Here is an 18,357-nt window from a genome sequence, read left to right as displayed (position 1 = left end):
GTACACTAGTGGGGCAGTACAGGGACATTTGTAAAGCCACTGTCTGTGCTGTACCTGTTCTGGGGTGCAATAGATGACTTCAGCCTCCAGAGACATCTTCAAAAGTACTAAAGTCCGTCTAAAAATTTTGAAGAACGGAGGAAAGCTGATTTACTCATGAGGTCAGTTATTTATCTCGGGAACCTAACTGTTCAATCCACAGTCAAGCTAAACTTCATATTTGGGCTAGAAATCCAGAATAAACAAGAAAATAACTCATTCATATGAAGCAGAGAAATATTTCCCTAAAGACTGATGTGCTGGCTGTAAAGCTGGGTACTTTGGCAAGAAATAATGGAGAGTAAGCGAGAGCCACTGCTTCATCTGCTCTGACTCGTCTTAAGACTGACTGTATGCATTGCTAGTAGGTATATGTTATTTTATATTTTCTTAAAGGCAGTACAATGATATGAAGTGAGTGGATGGGGATATAATGTGCATCACAAATAAAAGATACAAGTGGTTAGATGACAAGCAATTTTATTTTGCAAAACAATCACTATACAGCGACAAATACAATTGCAAATTGGATTGAAAAACATGAACTAACTACCACCAGCCATTCAAGAAATGTCTCTTTATGGTAACAGGCTCTAGAATTATCAGAAAAAACACAGGTTTGTAACAGCAGACCGTATTCCTCCAAATCCCAGCATACAGAATATGATTTTTTTTGTTTCTTTTTTCTCTTTGCTAAAGTTGAAGTGGCTTTTTTGCCTGACCTTTCCAAGTCTTAAAGTAAATTATTTTCCCGCAGAGGGCATTGCTTGAGTAAGATTACTAAGAGCGAGTGAGCTGTACACACACCTAGGCTAAAATTACATCTGCTTAATTTTATATAACAAAAGTGATCTACGCTCAAAGACATCTGTCTTTGAAGAGATGTTCATACTTGATTTTCAGAAAATATTTTGGTCCAGCCCAGCAAAAACTTTTCTCATATACGGTAGTCCACATAGACCGCCTTTCAACTCCCTTTGGGTTGTGTAGATAGGCCAGTTTATATATATTTGCAAGCAGTCATAATGAGGAAAGAAATGTTGCTACTGTACATTAACATAGTGTTAGCTGGCTAATACCATTTACTGCTGTACAGTGAAAATGTGTGTTGTCTAGTGGACACAGGAGTATCCTCATCATTGTTAGTTTCTCCTTCATTGTTGCTGGACCAAGACCTGCTCAACTTTTACTGGATTTCTTCCTACCTAGGATTACATAGAAACAGATATTTTGCAGATGTAGAGACACCCAGAGTGCCTTTTCCATTGTGCTATCACTCAACAAATATACTCAGTTTTGATTCTCCCATGACTATCCAATTTGGCTTAGTTTAAATTTTCTATTTATTCACTGTTACAAACAGAGAGAAGTTGGCTCTTAGATGTCACTGACTGGCTAAACTTGCCAATAGAATAGAACTGTTAAAGACGTGGGTTCCAGAAAACTGGAACATGGCCACTAAGTGCTTGCAAAGTTTTTAAACTGACACTCTTCTTGAGAAGTTAAGATTCTTATGAGCTTTTTCAGTGAATATCTAGAGTTGTGTAACGTAACTCGCATTTTATTTAACACAAACTCTTGGTTTCTTTTATCTTCATCAAGCTCCTCACAAAAGTTCTAGAACTCTATGAAGGACAGTTATTGATTACAAGGACTTTGCTTGAATTAAGACAAGAAAGCTCATTTCAAAGCATGAAGTAAATGACTTGGTGTGTTACATCAGTCTGACTTTGGACGTGTACGTGCAATAACTAAACTTCACCATCTACAGAATGTGGGTTTTTTTTTGTTATTTAAAAGCAGGATAAAAAGTACTTGAGTCACAGTTTAAATACTGTTCTGACCAGCTTGTTCAACTTCAGTGAAGCTGAGGCTCAGGAGTACCATAGGCTCTTCCTAAAATTGGCAAAAAGCATAATAAAAACATTGCAAGGTGCATTTGCATTAATTGATGGAGAGCAACATGATCAAAAATACTGTTCTTCCTCCTCCTTTTGTTTTTCTTAAACAATGGCAAAACATTTTTATGGACCACACCAAACATTATTTCCAAGTAAATTCCCATTGGTTATTCTAAGCAACAGTACAGCAATTACAAGGCAGAAATCAGAACCCTCTTGATCCACTTAACATGGTTGCTAAACTCGCTATCTTTTGTATAAAATAACTGACTTATAAACAGCATTCTGTGCTTTAGTGTGTGAAAAAGCTTTTTGCAGAGTTGATGTGTGGGGCTATTTAGGAGTTCATCTTCAGTAAGGTGCATGGAGTTTGAGCCGTATAATTCATCTTAATGCCACGGGGAACAACTGGTTGGCCAAAATCTCCATTCACCACACTGAAGAGTTACTCTTTAGTATTTGTGCAGTTTAATACTATGAATTGAATTCTGTGGAATCCTTTGCTATTAATTATAAGAATCTTCTGCACAGACACCAACATCATCTCTATATTCTTTTCAGATCAATCCCCAACACACACACATACGCACACAGTAAAAAGAACAGAGTACTCAAAAGCTTCCAATACGCAAGGTTGACTTAATACACAATTCATGTCTAGCTCAGTTGACAGCGTAAAGATTAGCTAGAGATTTCAAAAGGAAGAGAGCCAACAATCTGCAAGTGTGTAAATTAGTCATTTTATAATGTCTACTGTACATAGCATCAGCAGATTTGTTATCCACTGATGAGTAATACCACCATATTACTTTCAGCAGTGTTTTCTTAGTGTCCATAATGTTGTTGGAGTTCTCACAAGTAACTCCATTAGATCTGATGTTTATGTGTCTCTGCAAGTTTATGCACACTTTTCTTATACTTTTTATAGTCAACATACACTTGCTGCTTCTTTGTTGAGATTTAAAGATGCCCTATTTATCTATTCAGTCACCTTGGTGATCCAGGCTAGGGAGTTCATTTTATCTATCTATTTAATTTATTAATTATAATTTATCAGCATCTCTACAGTGTTTACTGCTATACTACCAGAGTGCCCGAGTGTACACATAAGACACTACTGAAGGTATGGAATGACATCCAAATACTTTTTTCAACTTTAGCAAAAGAAAAAAAATCAATAAAATAAATCCAACATTCATTGTTACTACAGAAGTTTTTTAAAAAAAAAGCTAAAACCAAACTGTTTTTTATTTAAAAAAATCCAGAATCCAAACCCACCTCTTTGGAAACCCTTTTTCTAAACATCTGTAACTCACAAAATCAGTCTTGGTGAAAAAGGGAGGGTGGGGAAAAGGAATAATTTTTCTAGCATCACAGAAGAGACTTGCATCTGACACTAAAACAGGGTCACGGCTTTTAGTTGTTACAGAAAGCAATTTCATGCTAAATGTTTTTGTCTTTTTATGTATTTTTTCTGAATAGGGAAAAAAAACCCTGCTAACATCTACTTTTACATACCTAAAATTGCAACACCAAAGGGTGCAAGAGACACAGATACTGTGAATAAAGAAGTATAATATTCAAGTATATGAGGGCATATCACAAATGGCCACAGAGAAATATATATATCTATAATACTGTATCAAACAGATGGAAAGGATGTGAAACCGGTAGTGTGTACACAAATCTAGCCGCTTAACCGACATTCTAATCAGACACAAGCCCATTGAAATGGAAGTTCTTCCTTTCAACAGCGTTTTTGTTTTAAAAATGCCACTTCCTCAAGCACAATTCAAATGTTTTTCAACTACTATTTTTAGTTATTAGTTAAATAATTTATTGGAATCAGCTATACACTGACATAATTATCCAGGCCCCAAAACGTTAATAACTTAATCCAGTCTTTCTCCTTCTACCCATTTATACAAAATAACACTTTTTAAAATTAAACTTGATTTCCTTTATATGCCCTTCCCATCCGGTAACTAGGCTCTTCAGTTTAATTTAACCTGTAATAAGTTACAATGGGTGACTTTTTTTTCCTCCCACCCGTCAACAGAACCGTGAAATGAGCAACTTGGGATAGTAACAAGTCAGAAAGAGGTGAATGGCCCTCAGGCACATGGAAAGGTAAAAATGTGTTTTATCATAGTACGGTACTCCATGCAAGACAGAGCAGAGCAACAATAATCGTCCAATGTCATACACTGCAATTGCATACCCATGTAAAGCCAGTGTCTTCCTGCTGTAAATGGAGATCAGGCCAATTTCTGCATCTATTTAATTATTTTGGGTTTTTTTTTTTATTGTATGGTTGCTACAGTCTTGGGATGTGACTTAATTTTAGACATGGTAAAGAATGAATGTAACACCTGCTCTGAGCCCATTCCTGCCAAGAGCTCATGTCTAAATATTATTACTTCATACACTGCTAAATGGAGCAAATTCATAAGCCCTGCTTAGCAAGGGCGGCCGTGACATCTTCAGCGAGGGTAGCAAGCTGAGGGGATTCCAGCAGGTTGATGCTTCCAGAGGACGAGACGTTGCTGAGTCTGCGCGGTGAAGGCACGCTGGACCTGCCTGGTGACTGCGTAATGATCTCAGCCCCGTGATCGACACGGGCTTTAGCATGCTCTCTGAAGTTTAGCTTCTGGCTGTCAATCTGTTCAAGAAAGGCAAAATGCATTTAAACCTTTTGCTTTTAAGTAATGACCTTCTATTGCTGCTTTGATTTGAAACTCCTGTCTTCTGTGGTGACACCCTTTCCTATTCATACACCATCCCACCTTTTCAGTGTGCGGCCAACTCTCTCGTTCCTACACAGGGCCTGTTACCGTGTGGTGCTGGTCACCTTCAGTTCTTGAAGTCAGCGGGAGTTGAGAGAGCTCAGCCCTTGCCAGGAGGTGATCAACAGCCTCCCAGCACTGGACACAGGAGTCACTCACCACCTTTTCCTGGGCCACCACTGCTGGAGCACGTCCTCTAGCACAGTGGTTCTCAAAGCCGGGCCGCCGCTTGTTCAGGGAAAGCCTCTGGTAGGCTGGGCCGGTTTGTTTACCTGCCGCATCTGCAGGTTCAGCCAATTGCGGCTCCCACTGGCTGCGGTTCTCGCTCCAGGCCAATGGGGGCTGCGGGAAGGGCGGCCAGCACATCCCTCGGCCCACACTGCTTCCTGCAGCCCCCATTGGCCTGGAACGGCAAACCGCGGCCAGTGGGAGCTGCGATTGGCCGAACCTGCAGACGCGGCAGGTAAACAAACCAGCCCGGCCCACCAGGGGCTTTCCCTGAACAAGTGGCGGCCTGGCTTTGAGAACCACTGCTGTAGCAGACGGGCCCTGTCCTATGAGCCTGCCAATGATTCCCACCAAGGCGACAGCCGAGTGAATAATTCACAACAAAATTTTATCTAATAAATCTAGGCTGGGATTCCAAAGGTGCCTAAGGGGATTAGGCACTCAATGTCCATTGATTTTCAGTGGGATTTGGGTACCTAACTCCCTTAGGCAGGACTGAAAAATCCCATCTTTTGCCTCTATTTCTGAATATCCACGTGCATATCATGTCTTCATTGAATTAATACATTATTCTACATTTTATTAGTCTGAAATGTCTTTTCTTTTTTAAAAAAAGCCTCGTAAGGATTGAACATGTGTGTACCTCTGTGAGTATTCAGTATCTGTAATGGGTGAAATCCACCCTTGTGCAGAGCATCATCCCAAGGTTTAAAGTGGGACTTGAGTGGAGCAAAGGCCTTGAGCTGGCCCTCTGCACAGGCGTGAATTTCACCCTATTTGAGTTGCATTGGTTTGCTGTGGTTGGTTACAATTGTCGTGATAACACAATTGATCACACAAGCAATGCCAGTGTAAGTACTTGCTTGTGGAAAGTGAATATGCACGTGTTTATGTGATTCTGATATTTGCATTGTTTGAATGTCGTTCAAATGTTCACAGGAAGAATACACAAAAGGCCAGTGAGCATGGCTGAAAGGAATATACCTAGAGCATTTTTGTAATAGTCACCCAGTGCTAGTCAATACAGAGTGGCTGAGATTTTCAAAGGTCTCTAAAGGGAATTAGCGTCCAGTTTCCATTGAAATCAATTGGAGTTGAGGTAACATTTTCAAGAGCACCTAAGCCCCATTTTCAAAAGTGACGTAGGCACTTAGGAACCTAATGTTCACTGAAAGTCCTTCTCTCTGTTTTTATGCCAATACAATGGCCCTCTGTGATTCAATGACATTAGGTGGAAGAGTAAGTTTTGCACAACTAACTGTGTTTCTTACAGGAGTGACCTTTAGAATAAATACCCGGACTGAATTTCAGCCCAATCTTAAAACTCAAACTCCAAATTTCTAAAACTTTGGTTGAGTTTCCTGGCATCTTAAAAAATACATGGTAAAATATAAACAGATCCTGCTGGTCTGCCTTCTGTTTTCAAATTTCATGCACTTTACAAATACTCTGGGGTCAGAGGCATGTAATATGATCTACAGTACTATTCACCCAGAGGGCCCTGGAACAAGGGAAGTTTGAAGACAGCCATTGGGTCAGGATTACTAGACTGACTAAAATCCCAGTGTGGATTTGGAATAGCAGCAAAGGTAGAGATCTGGAGGCAAAACAGAAGTTCAACTGGGGAAAGGGAAAAGCATTGGGCATCAGGAGGAGCAGACTGGGAGTCACTGGCTCCAGGTTGAGAGGATCAACCATAGAAAAGTAACCTGTTCTACCTTCTATTCTCCTGTTAGTTGCTTTTCCTGCTCTCACCTCTATAGTCCTGTACATAAGTGACACTCATTTTTCTGACCCACGTATACCTGCTGTGTAATTTACACCACGATTCATGTCACTGCTAACTTTGGGCTGAAGTGCATTCTCAAAGGGAGAAGCTCAGTTCATCAGGCTGATTTCTCACCTTGATATTGCCACCTCCAGGTGTATGGTGGGCATTTTCAAGGGAACCAACTTTAGCGTGAGCTTTTTCTTTGAAATCCAGTTTCACACTCTCAATTTTCACACGTCCCCCACCTATTCAAGCAAAATAAAATAAAAATTAAGAAAATAAAGTAGTCCTAAATTTCAAATACACTTTGTTTTGTTTCCTGGAAATGTAGCTTGAGGGCCAACGAGGCAAATCAACTGACAGAATTAGCTATTAGGGCCTTATTTTTTCCACCCTCCCAGTTCTGTCTGGGCACAGACATTTATTACTTCTCTGTCAAATATGATCTAATAATTCATAAAGGGCCAGATTTTGAGAGGTGAAGAGCGCTGTGTCCTCTATTCAGCAAAGCATTTCAATACAGTAGAACCTCAAAGATATGAGCGCCAGAGTTACTGACTGACCGGCCAACCGAACAGCATGTGAAGAAACCAATCAGGCAGCAGCAGAGACAAAAAAACAAAAAAGCAAATACTGCACCGTGCCTGTATTCTATCTTAAAGGTCGGCACATCTGGGTTGCCTGTCCTTACCCCTACCCCATGTGTGGGGCAGCCACTTACATCTAGTAGTGAAGACGCTAGGGCTGCCAGCTTAGCAGCCGGCAGAGCAGGAGCGGCGCTGGGGTCTGCCCTGCTTTCCCCTTCCCCCAGTTAGGGGCGGGGGGCGCTGTTTTCACACACTGACCTGGGGGGGGGAGGGCACTGTTTTAAGCCCCCCTCCTTTGGCTGGGAGAGGGACAAGCTGTTTTCACCCCACCCTCCCGGCTGGAAGGGGGACATGGTTTCAGTCCGATCTAGGGAAAGAAACTGCCTGCAAGGAAGCTGCTGGCACTGAGGAGGGAATCCAGCTGCTGCTGGAACTGGAGCCCAAACTGAACTTTGTTCAGCGTTTCGAACATTTCAGAGTTAACGGACAACCTCCATGCCCAAGGTGTCTGTTACTCTGAGGTTCCACTATACTATACTATAATCATAACTTCAGTGGGATTTAAACACTTGCTCAAGTACTTTGCTGAATAGGGATGGACTCAATATCTTCATCAACAATTTAGATAATGGCATACAGAATACACTTATAGAGTTTGCGGATGATACCAAACTGGGAGGCTTTGCAAGTGCTTTGAAGGATAGGATTAAAATTCAAAATGATCTGGACAAACTGGAGAACTTATCTGAAGTAAATAGGATGAAATTCAATAGGGACAAATGCAAAGTACTCCTCTTAGGAAGGAACAATCAGTTGCACACAAACAAAATGAGAAACAATTGCCTAGGAAAGAGTACTGCAGAAAGAGATCTGGAGGTCATAGGGGATCACAAGCTAAATATGAGTCAACAGTGTAACACTGTTGCAAAAAAAGCAAACGTCATTCTGGGATGATCATTAGTAGGAGTGTTGGAAGCAAGACACAAGAAGTAATTCTTCTCCTCTATTCTGGACTGATTAGGCCTCAACTGGAGTATTATGTCCAGTTCTGGATGCTACATTTCACGAAAAATGTGGACAAACTGGGGAAAGTCCAGAGGAGAGCCACAAAAGTTATTAAAGATCTAGAAAACATCACCAATGAGGGAAGACTGAAAAAAATTGTTTTTGTTTAGTCTGGAGAAGAAAAGACTGAGCAGGGACATGATAACCTCTGAGGATAGGACAAGAAGCAATGGATTTAAACTAAAGTAAGGGCGGTTGAGGTTGGACATTAGGAAAAACTTCCTAACTGTCAGGGTAGTTAAGCACTGGAATAAATTGCCTAGGGAGGTTGTAGAATCTCTGTCACTGGGAATTTTTAAGAGCAGGTTAGACAAACACCTGTCAGGGATAGTCTAGATAATATTTAGTCCTGCCATAAGTGCAGGGGACTGGACTAGATGACCTCTCGAGGTCCCTCCCAATCCAATGATTCTATGTGTTTAAGTACTTTGCTGAAGTGAGGCTCAGTAGAGAACCTGCAACTCCCACTTGAGTCAATGGTATCTTGTGGCAGTAAGTTCCACAGATTAAATTTGAGCTGTGTACAGAGAATTGTTATCTTTTAGTTTAAATGGAGCATTCCCCTTGTATTTGTATTATGAGAACAGCTAAATAGTTGCACCTCTATCATTAGTTTGTATATCTCTATCATGTCCCCTCTTACTAATCTTATCTCTAAACCTGGAATTGGCAACCTTTGGCATGCAACCGGTCAGGAAATCCACTGGTGGGCCGAGCCAGTTTGTTTACCTGCAGCGTCCGCAGGTTCGACCGATCGCAGCTCCCACTGGCTGCGGTTTGCTGCTCCAGGCCAATGGGGGCTGCGGGAAGCAGTGGCCAGCACATCCCTTGACCCACGCAGCTTCCCGCAGCCCCCATTGGCCTGAAACAGCAAACCGCGGTCAGTGGGAGCTGCGACCAGCTGAACCTGTAGACACGGCAAGTAAACAAACCGTCCCGGCTGGCCAGCGGATTTCCCTGACGGGCTGCGTGCCAAAGGTTGCCTATCCCTGCTCTAAACTAAGCAGTCCCAAAGTTTTTCAATCTCTCTTATATGAAAATGTCTCAATTAAATAAAATAAAGATTATTATTATTATATTATTTCCATTAGTAACTTGTGGTGATTTGTACTTGGATTATTAATGAAGTGAAGATTAGTAACCACTATCTTTCTTTCGTAGATGAACAAACCCAACGTGTGGAGGCCTGTAACACGTTCATTGCTATATGGACTCTAAGTCCTAAGGATCACATGGGATTTGCATCTGAATACATTTGTTAGCTTATATATGTGAAATCACACACACATATATATATATGATCATTTAGTTCTTTATTGATTGCATATACGGTATGAAGCTTGTGTACACTATATATTCCAGTATACTGAGCATCTGAAATATTTCACATTCTGGTTTCATAGACTCATAGACTTTAAGGTCAGAAGGGACCATTATGATCATCTAGTCTGACCTCCTGCACAATGCAGGCCACAGAATCTCACCCATCCACTTCTATAACAAACCCCTAACCTATGTCTGAGTTACTGAAGTCCTCAAATTGTGGTTTGAAGACCTAAGTTGCAGAGAATCCTCCAGAGTATGAAGTTCCCAATGGTTCAGTACAGTATGGGGATTTCTGCCTCTTCTTAGAGGGTTTGAAGTTGGAAATTTCCCTCTTGTCCTTGTGGGAACACTTATCACCCTTCTCCCATCTGTCCTGGCTTTACTTTCCGAAGTCTCTTGGCACTGAAGATCATAGAACCACCTCAGACAGGAGTATGTAACTAGCCTGGTCCAAATTCAGATCTGGTGTAAGCAAGTGTAATTTCACTGACCTCAACAGTCTACTTATATCCTTGAATTTAGTCCCCACTTATGTAAGGGTAAAAACATCCCATTTGGGGGTTGAATCATGCACCATTTTCATCACTTTGAGCACAGGCACATTAGATGTGTGTTTATTAGATTTGGGTAATGTGCTTTCTAGAGGAGAAAAGTTTTGTAGGGAGGATGCTGGGTGATCAAATACTCTTTCTGGGATTATGTATATGCGAATCTGAAATTGGAATAGAGCTCTTAAGGTTCCAGAATGCTATCACTTAATAATCACCTCATGATGGACTGCAAGCAGTATCTTTATCATTACTTCAGGTACCTACGAGTTAGCATCTTGAGCTGTGGGTTTGAGCATGCATTGCATGCATTCTAGTCTTGAACCAGCAATGCATGTAAACACATGTTGAATTTTAAGCATGTGAGGGTTTTGCTAGATTAGGCCAGAGTGCTTAGCATCTTGCAGGATCCAGCCCCTAAGAAGTAGGTACATTAGACAACCTCCACTTATCCTGTTCACATTACTTGCATGAGTAGTAAGTTGCTTCAGTGGGTCCATTTACATGAGATAGGCAAGCAGGATTTCCCCCCAATATGCCATATTAGTTCAAATAATTCCTACATTACCTGGTCTGTGACGGATGTTCTTCAGGGAGCCACATTTGGAAGTGACATGGCTCAGATCTATTTTCTTGGTTACAATTTGTATCTGTTGAAAGTGCACAAAACACATTTTAGGAAGGAAAACGGGCAAAGAGGAAGAGCACTAGCTTCGAAAAACACTGGAAAAGAAGAAATAGTTAGCAGAGAACAGATCATGCCAGAAAGGTGAGAAACATCTGGATTAATACAGCAAGCTTCCATTCCACCAAGGAACCTGACAGTGGTGTGTTAAGTCTTTTCATTAGTAAAACAAAGATGTGAATCAAGAAGATAAACAAGGGTTATTTCCTAAGAAGCTTCTGAGCTTTCCTCTTGTGGTGAAAGGCAGTGCCTCTAAGCGCTGTGTGCAGCATGATACGTATGGTTGTTCTAGTCTGCTTTCTTTGTTCCTTTCTTGAATACTTATTTCCTGGGAATCTGGGCTTTTAATACTATCCCTTTCATATGGCTTATCCTGATTTTCAGATTCAAATCTCTTCCCATGTCCCTCTGTTCCCATAAGTACAGTGTAAACACTGAGCGTGATTCACTACAGAGTTACTCCAGTTTTACATCAGATTAAATCCATAATGGGGTTACACTGGCATAAAATGGGAGTAACACAATGGCTAATCAGACCTTCTGTCTAAACCCTGTTTATCCTGATTTTGTATTTCTTTTATCTATCTGTCATCTAACTCTGTTAATTTTATATAGTCTTCTGAGAGAGAGTGAGAGAGAGAGAGAGACTCTCTGGGACAGAAGTGCACACCCAATCTTAAATGACAGATGGACTATGCTTTCAGTCTTTCTGTTACTTTGTCTGGGATGACCTAAAGAAGGCAATATACAGATCTGCTGTACAGCCAGGAAGGGCTTCCCCTGGTACTTCCAGGAGCTTGAATGACTGATTTCTGTGGAACTGTGAGCAAATGTGAATGAAGCCACATTGCAGCAGTGTGCATCTAGACAGTCTGGCCTTTTCACCAGGGACAGAGGGAGACAGAACGTTATAGTTTAAGAAAAATGTAATAAGTGAAAAGTGTGTTTGTCACTTTCTTGAAATTAGTCTCCTTGGATCAGATCAGGTAAGAGCTGAGCAACCTCAGCTCTCTTTGGACTCCTGTTTTGGGGTTCAGTGGAAGCTGTAGCTGCTTAACACCTCTAAGGACACTCAGCTCCTTGCAGGACTAATCCCGTGGTTGTAAAGATGCACTCATCCTCTGCCTCCTAATCCGTTTCCTGGCTGAATCCTAAACATTTGCTGTGGTCTGTGGGGAAGGATCAGAAGCCCACCACGGAACACACAGGGTTGACAGACTATCAGACCAAGTTAACATGTGAAACATAAGCAAGAAGGGAAATAGTGCTTGGAAGGAGGGGAGACAGAGGGCTGGCTGTGCAAGGTGGGTCATCACAGTCAGGACGCCTTCTGAAGTAGCGTCACTACTTACATTTCCTCCCCCTGCAGAATGTTTGATGTTATCCTTGGAACCACATCTGGACTGAATATCGCTAAAATCGATCTTCTTGTTTAAAATTCTAACCTAAAAGGAATTGGAGGTAACTTACTATGCTGTACACATGTTCTTTCAGTCTGCAGGTTAGAGGACCCAAGATAGCTGTGACTGCTACTGCTGGTGTGGGCACTTAGGTTTAAACGTTGGCCAAATGGATACAGCCAGCTGTGGAAAGCAGCCTCAGTGTTAAAATAAATCTATTGCTCTTTTCACCTCCTTCCAAGCTGGTTGCTGGTAAAATGAAATTTAATCAGTGATGGTTATATTCTGGGCGTTCTTCCTGTTAGTCCTAAGGATCCCAGTTTGTCTCCAATTTATATAGCCATTAACCTCCTGGCCAAGAAAGACTGGAGTGGATGCTCTTGGGAGGTTGCCAGCACCTCTCTTAAGTTGGCCAGAGGGAGTCCATGCAGAGAGACCTGGGACAGAGGACTGTGCCTCCTGTACAACAATACCAGATCCGGCCAGCCAGGGAGCGTGGAGTCAGGAGTTGGACTCTGGTCTCCTGCTTAGCACTTACTCCTAAAGAGCCCTCAGATTGCCTATGAAGGTAACCAGTGATACTTATTGCCATTTTACAGATGAGAAAACTGAGCTATGGGGAGGCTGTGGGCTCACTTATACCTCTCATCAGATTAAGTTGTGACAGTGAAGAGGACAAGGTGCACCACCTGGTCCTGGGAGCTTTTTGCATTTGCCACAGTTTCCTCGTCACTGGGAGGAGAATGACAGCCAGTGAGATTTGCTACACCTGTGTAAAGTGTAACCAGTGCTGCCTCGCCATATGGACAATACACCCCTCTGGGACCACCAGCACTGCTCCTCCGTGCTCCCCATCACTGGGGGAAAAGGGATCCCTGTACCTATCCCCTCACACACTCAAGTGGTCATCATTTATCTCTATGTGAGCCAGCGACAGAGCTGGGACTAGAATCCAGATCTCCAGACACCCAGCGCCACACTCAGCCCACTGGACCACAGCTGCTCCATTCAGATCCCCCCTACAGCAGCATCTCCACCTGGCAAAAGGAGGAGCTTATTGGGACACCAATAATTTTGCTTTGGTAACTGTGCTTCTGTTTTTCCAATAAACAATGCACGGCAAAACTGTGGGTGCCCCCACCCAGGGGCGAGGGGGTGCAGGATCCATCCCACCAAAGGCTCACATCTGCATCAACCAGCCCTGTGCTCCTCTGTGTGAGCCCTGAGCACACGGGGAGGGGGGACCAGTGTTGCCAATGCTCAGCTCCCCAGAGGGGACGTGAGCAGACATTTCTGGAGCGTGCCCATGGCTCCACAGGCCTCTGTCGGTGCCCGGAGCCCTCACCACGCCTTTTAAAAAGAGTAGCAAATGCAACTTCTGAACATGTTTCCCACTCGCTTCGCTGGCGGTCTTATGCCTGACTGTCCTACACCATCATTATGCCTCCAGCCACAATCACCCAGGTACAGCATTGCAGCCTCTGCAGCGCACCTCTGATCACACAAGCCGTACGTACCCCGGTATGCCTGAAACAAAGCCCTAAGAGTAAGACAGTGACAAGCAATCTTGTCGCACACAGGTCTTTGATATTATAGTGAATTACAGCCTCAAACAGATACAGATTAGATAAGATACATAGTCTGGCTGGTGCAGTGGAACAGAAAACCCAGAGTCTATGAAATCATGAATGAAGACAAGATGGCTGACTTCCTGCAGATAAGAGAAAGATGATGTTGCTGGATGGGGGGCGGAACCACTAGAAGAACAGGCAAGAAGCACACCTGAGGCTGAGGGAGCGCATCTGCCATCAGTGACTCAGGTTTGCAATCAAGGAGTTTTACTACCTCCAGGGCTGCTCTTGGAACATCAAATAACAGCTGTAGCCAAAAAGGTCAGGAAGTTTCCACCTGCACCTGTGTAGGACAATGCAACCTTTCCTTCCAAATGGCCCCTGGGAGCCTCATCCACACCGGTCACCTCAAGAGGTGGCGACTGCAATGAGCTCTACTTGGGGCCACACACTGGGACCAAGGCTTATAAGCTTACACAGAATGCAGCTGACCATAGGCTGAGCAATACACCATCCTGCAGGGAGTGTATGACATTAATGCTCCACAGAGCTGCACTGCATGCCGCTATGTTTCCAGGGAGAGATCAAGGCGCCGATTTAATATATAAAGGCCTACCTGATCAGGGATCTGGTTATGCGAGGAAGTTCCTTTCTACTTGGGTCAAGCTGCCACAGTGGCATAGCTTGTTGGTGTATCACACAAAATCAAGTCCCTCTGGGGAATGTGGAGATGGGGAAAAGCATGTGTTTGACAGTGCTCCTTCCTGACTCATGCTTGATCAGACCATGAAACCGCAGGCACATAAACTAGCTTGCCACATGGTTCTCCCACCTGATCACCAAATGCATCCTTGCATCCAAATGGTGGCTAGGGTCCCGTGTTTAGAGTCTCGGGGGTGGAGTAGTGTCATATTCTTTGTTATGTTTTTCTCTATGGGCCAGATCCTCAGCTGGGATAAATCAGCGTCGTTCCATTGACTTCAATGCCAATATGAACCAACTGAGCATCCCCAGTGAGGGATTTCTGCTTAAAACTTGAATGCCTGGTGTGACCCAATGTAATTCCTTGGGGGGCACATCCTAAGGTCTTTACTCAAATACTGCATGATATTTATTCAACTATGCCCGACTAAAATAAGGACCTCAGGATTTGGTTTATAATACTAATGTACTTTGAATTTACAGCGTCTTTCCATGCAAGTTTTATATTTTTGTAAGGCTTGCTGATAGGCATTTCTAGATCACTCTTCAACACAGCATTCATCAGTCATATCTGTAACGTAGCTGACAGGCAGAATAGGAAAAGCTAAGTTGACTGACTGATATTTAGCTGATAGATAGATAGATTGATAGAGACAGATTCATTGGTACCCTCTAGCTGCTTACTGTCGATCTGGTAACACAAAGCAGACACAAACCCTGCTTAACTGTCCAGTGGGAGGAAGGCAGTCTTGTGGCTAAGACACTACACTGGGACATATGTAATCTGGATTCAATTCCCAGCTCTGCCACAGCCTTCCTTTATGACCTTGGGCAGATTACTTAATCTTCCTGTGCCTCAGTTCCCCATCTATAAAACTAGGGACAATAATACTTCCTTGCCTTATAGGTATGTTGCCAGGATTAATGCTTGTGAGGCTCTCAATTACTAGAATCATGGTGGCCATGTCAGTACAATACCTTAGTAGATAGCTATGCTGGAGTGCATCGTTAAATCAGGTCTTTTGTCTGTGCTCCTGTACCTGAGTACAACATTAGTGCTATTTCTTTTCCTTCCCCAGTGTGATGCTGGCAGACCTGGTGCCAGCTCATGTCAAGGCAATTGGGCCTCACTAAACACTGACAAATGCGTAGCTGGAAACCGGTCTGCCTCACCTATGTGTTACTATTATTAAAACAGATATTAGAGTTATAAGAATGTCTTTAGTGTTTAGACTTTATGGGATGCTTGTAGGAGGCTGCACATATTAATCCTACTTATAACATCTGTATCCCATGTTATAAGATAATGTTCAAACGCTTGCTCTGTAACTATAAAAATGTTTGCTAAGACTTTGAACCCCACCATCAGGGGAGAAGCATCATCAAGTGTGAAATACTAGTTTACCACAAGAGGTGTCATCTCCTCCTCACAAAAGAAGGTCTACAGACATCAGACAAGCCACTGTGCAACATCAGTGGACAAAACACTTTGCTGATTGTTCCCCCAACACCCAGGGAGAGGAGACGTGCCCCAAACGCCCGGCCCATCAGTTTGATTGCGGGGGGAAATCCCTGTGTGACGCATGACCAGAAAGGATTCTATGTGAATAATTACCAGTAATGCTTAGGAAATAGACCTACTTCAAAGTCACCCTGATCGCCTATTATTTACCAAGGACTGTCTGGTCAAGCGGATGCTAGAACATTGTATAAAAGACCCTGGGGTCCTGATCCTGTCATCTCAGATCTGCTTAAGCTTCATGAGGGGAAGTTTGAGTCACAAGATTGAGATCCTGGGTAATCTGGAACACCCTGAATATGATATTGGACATTGGACTATAACCTATGGATTAAATTCTAAAAGAATTCTTTGCAACTACAAAGCTCACCATCTCTGCTATGAAACTGAACCTCAAGAATAGAACTCATGTCTGTATGTATATTAATCTTTTAACCAATCCTCACACTGTTTTCTTTTTCAATACATCTTAGTTTAGTTAATAAGAACTGGCTGTAGCATTTATTTGGGTAGGATCTGGAATATTCATTAACCTGGGAGGTAGTGTGTCTGATCCTTTGGGATTGGTAGAACTTTCTTATATGATGAATAAGATTTTCATTAATCCTCATCATATCTGACTTGGGTGTCTAGGTGGAGGCCTGAGGCTGAGTTACTTTAAGGGAACTGTGTTGTTGACTAGTGTGTAATCAGTGAGGTAATAAAGAAGCTGTTTTGTGCTGGGTTGGTAACAGGGGCGGCTCTAGGAATTCCGCCGCCCCAAGCACGGCGGCACACCGCCGGGGGCGCGCTGGCAGTCGCCGGTCCCGCGGCTCCGGGGGACCTCTTGCAGACGTGCCTGCGGGGGGTCCGCTGGTCCCGCGGCTCCGGTGGAGCATCCGCAGGCACGCCTGCGGGAGGTCCACCCGAGCCGCGGGACCAGTGGACCCTCCGCAGGCATGCCTGCGGGAGGTCCACCGGAGCCATGCCTGCGGGAGATCCACCGGAGCCGCATGCCGCCCTCCCGGCGGCATGCCGCCCCAAGCGCACATTTGGCGCGCTGGGGTCTGGAGCCGGCCCTGGTTGGTAAATCTAAGCATTGGAATATCCACTAGCTTTGGGGATTCTATGCCCCATTCTTTTCAGTTCACCCTAATTGAGTGACCTCAGCTGGCTCCCCAAGGGACTCCTGTTAAGGAGAAATTGTATCCCTGTGTTGCTTGAACTCTGAGGGGCAAAGATTTCTAAGCGTAAGCAAGGGGTCCCCAACTGTTTAGCTTGGGTTAGCCCTAAAGGATGTACAAAGTTTGCATATTATAGCAGCTACTATCATCTTTTGGTCCTTTGGGACTGGGAGTAACCTGAATATTGATGTGATTTTTGGTGTAAGGAACCATCTATCACAAAGGCAGGCTTGCCTGGGTGGCAAGATGGACCGGAGTACCCAAGGTCACCGTCTGTGATTCCATTTAAGGCTGCTATAGTACCCGAGGAGTTCACACTTGTTACGTGGTTGATAAAATCTAAGTATAGAACTCACAACCAGTTTGGGGTTTGTGCCCTGTTTCTTGACAATCTGCCCTGAGGTTGCCACTCTAGACAGCCTGACACCTGGCTATTGTTATATTCCACTGGGTCGTATTTTGGCAGCTAAGTGGAAGCTGTTCAGCATGAAGAGCTTGTTGCATGGATTTTTCTTCCTCTGTACAGATATTATGCTAATCCAGAACATCAGGACACTGAGTGCCCACTGCACTGACTGAAGAAAGATCTGTGTCAGTGGGTGCCATGGTGAGAGGACTGATACTAGTAAGCACCTCTATAGCTTCAGAAACCCCTGCAATCATTTGTCATGTTTAGCTTCCTGAAAGTATGTCTGTGGTTAGCGAAATGATTTCTACATTTCCCTCTCTCCTTTCTTGTCAGCAGATCAAACTAAATAGATGTTTACTGAAACATGAAAGCCAACTGTCATAGGAGTTTTATGTTTCTGTAGTTTATTTCAACACACTATTTTTTTTTTAAAAACTCCTCTAATATATAAGACAGGTGCCACATCAGTTAGAGGAATGTGTGTCAGATGAGCAGTCTGGGCCTGACTCCTGGCACCTAAGCCGATATTGCGCTGGGAAAAACACAAAGCCCTCTTAGTATTTTCTGACCACGCACCCGCCCCCCACAGTAAAGAATCAGCAGGGCCTCTTAGCAGTGACCGGCAGGAAGAATTAGCTCTGAAAACGCTGATTCAGG

The 18,357-nt window shown here is 43.3% G+C and overlaps 1 protein-coding gene across 2 annotated transcripts in view; it reads right to left on the bottom strand.

Annotated features, from left to right (window-relative positions):
- Window positions 1-559: 559 nt before the first annotated feature.
- MAP2 (microtubule associated protein 2) overlaps window positions 560-18,357 on the bottom strand; it is a 216,739-nt gene continuing 198,941 nt past the window's right edge. Inside the window, exons 14-17 of one of the 2 annotated variants that reach the window (XM_045033128.1) lie at window positions 12,289-12,381; window positions 10,820-10,901; window positions 6,858-6,970; window positions 560-4,602 (exon numbers count right to left, since the gene is read on the bottom strand). In XM_045033128.1, the coding sequence (XP_044889063.1) occupies window positions 4,387-4,602; window positions 6,858-6,970; window positions 10,820-10,901; window positions 12,289-12,381 (504 nt within the window). In that variant the 3' untranslated portion in view covers window positions 560-4,386. The remainder of the gene's footprint in view (window positions 4,603-6,857; window positions 6,971-10,819; window positions 10,902-12,288; window positions 12,382-18,357) is intronic. The other variant, XM_045033129.1, reaches the window with a different exon arrangement.

This window comes from Mauremys mutica, chromosome 10, assembly GCF_020497125.1.
Source record: "Mauremys mutica isolate MM-2020 ecotype Southern chromosome 10, ASM2049712v1, whole genome shotgun sequence".
NCBI lineage: Eukaryota > Metazoa > Chordata > Testudines > Geoemydidae > Mauremys > Mauremys mutica.
The sequence above is the reverse complement of the archived record's forward strand: the minus strand, read 5'-3'. Positions and strand labels throughout refer to the sequence as shown.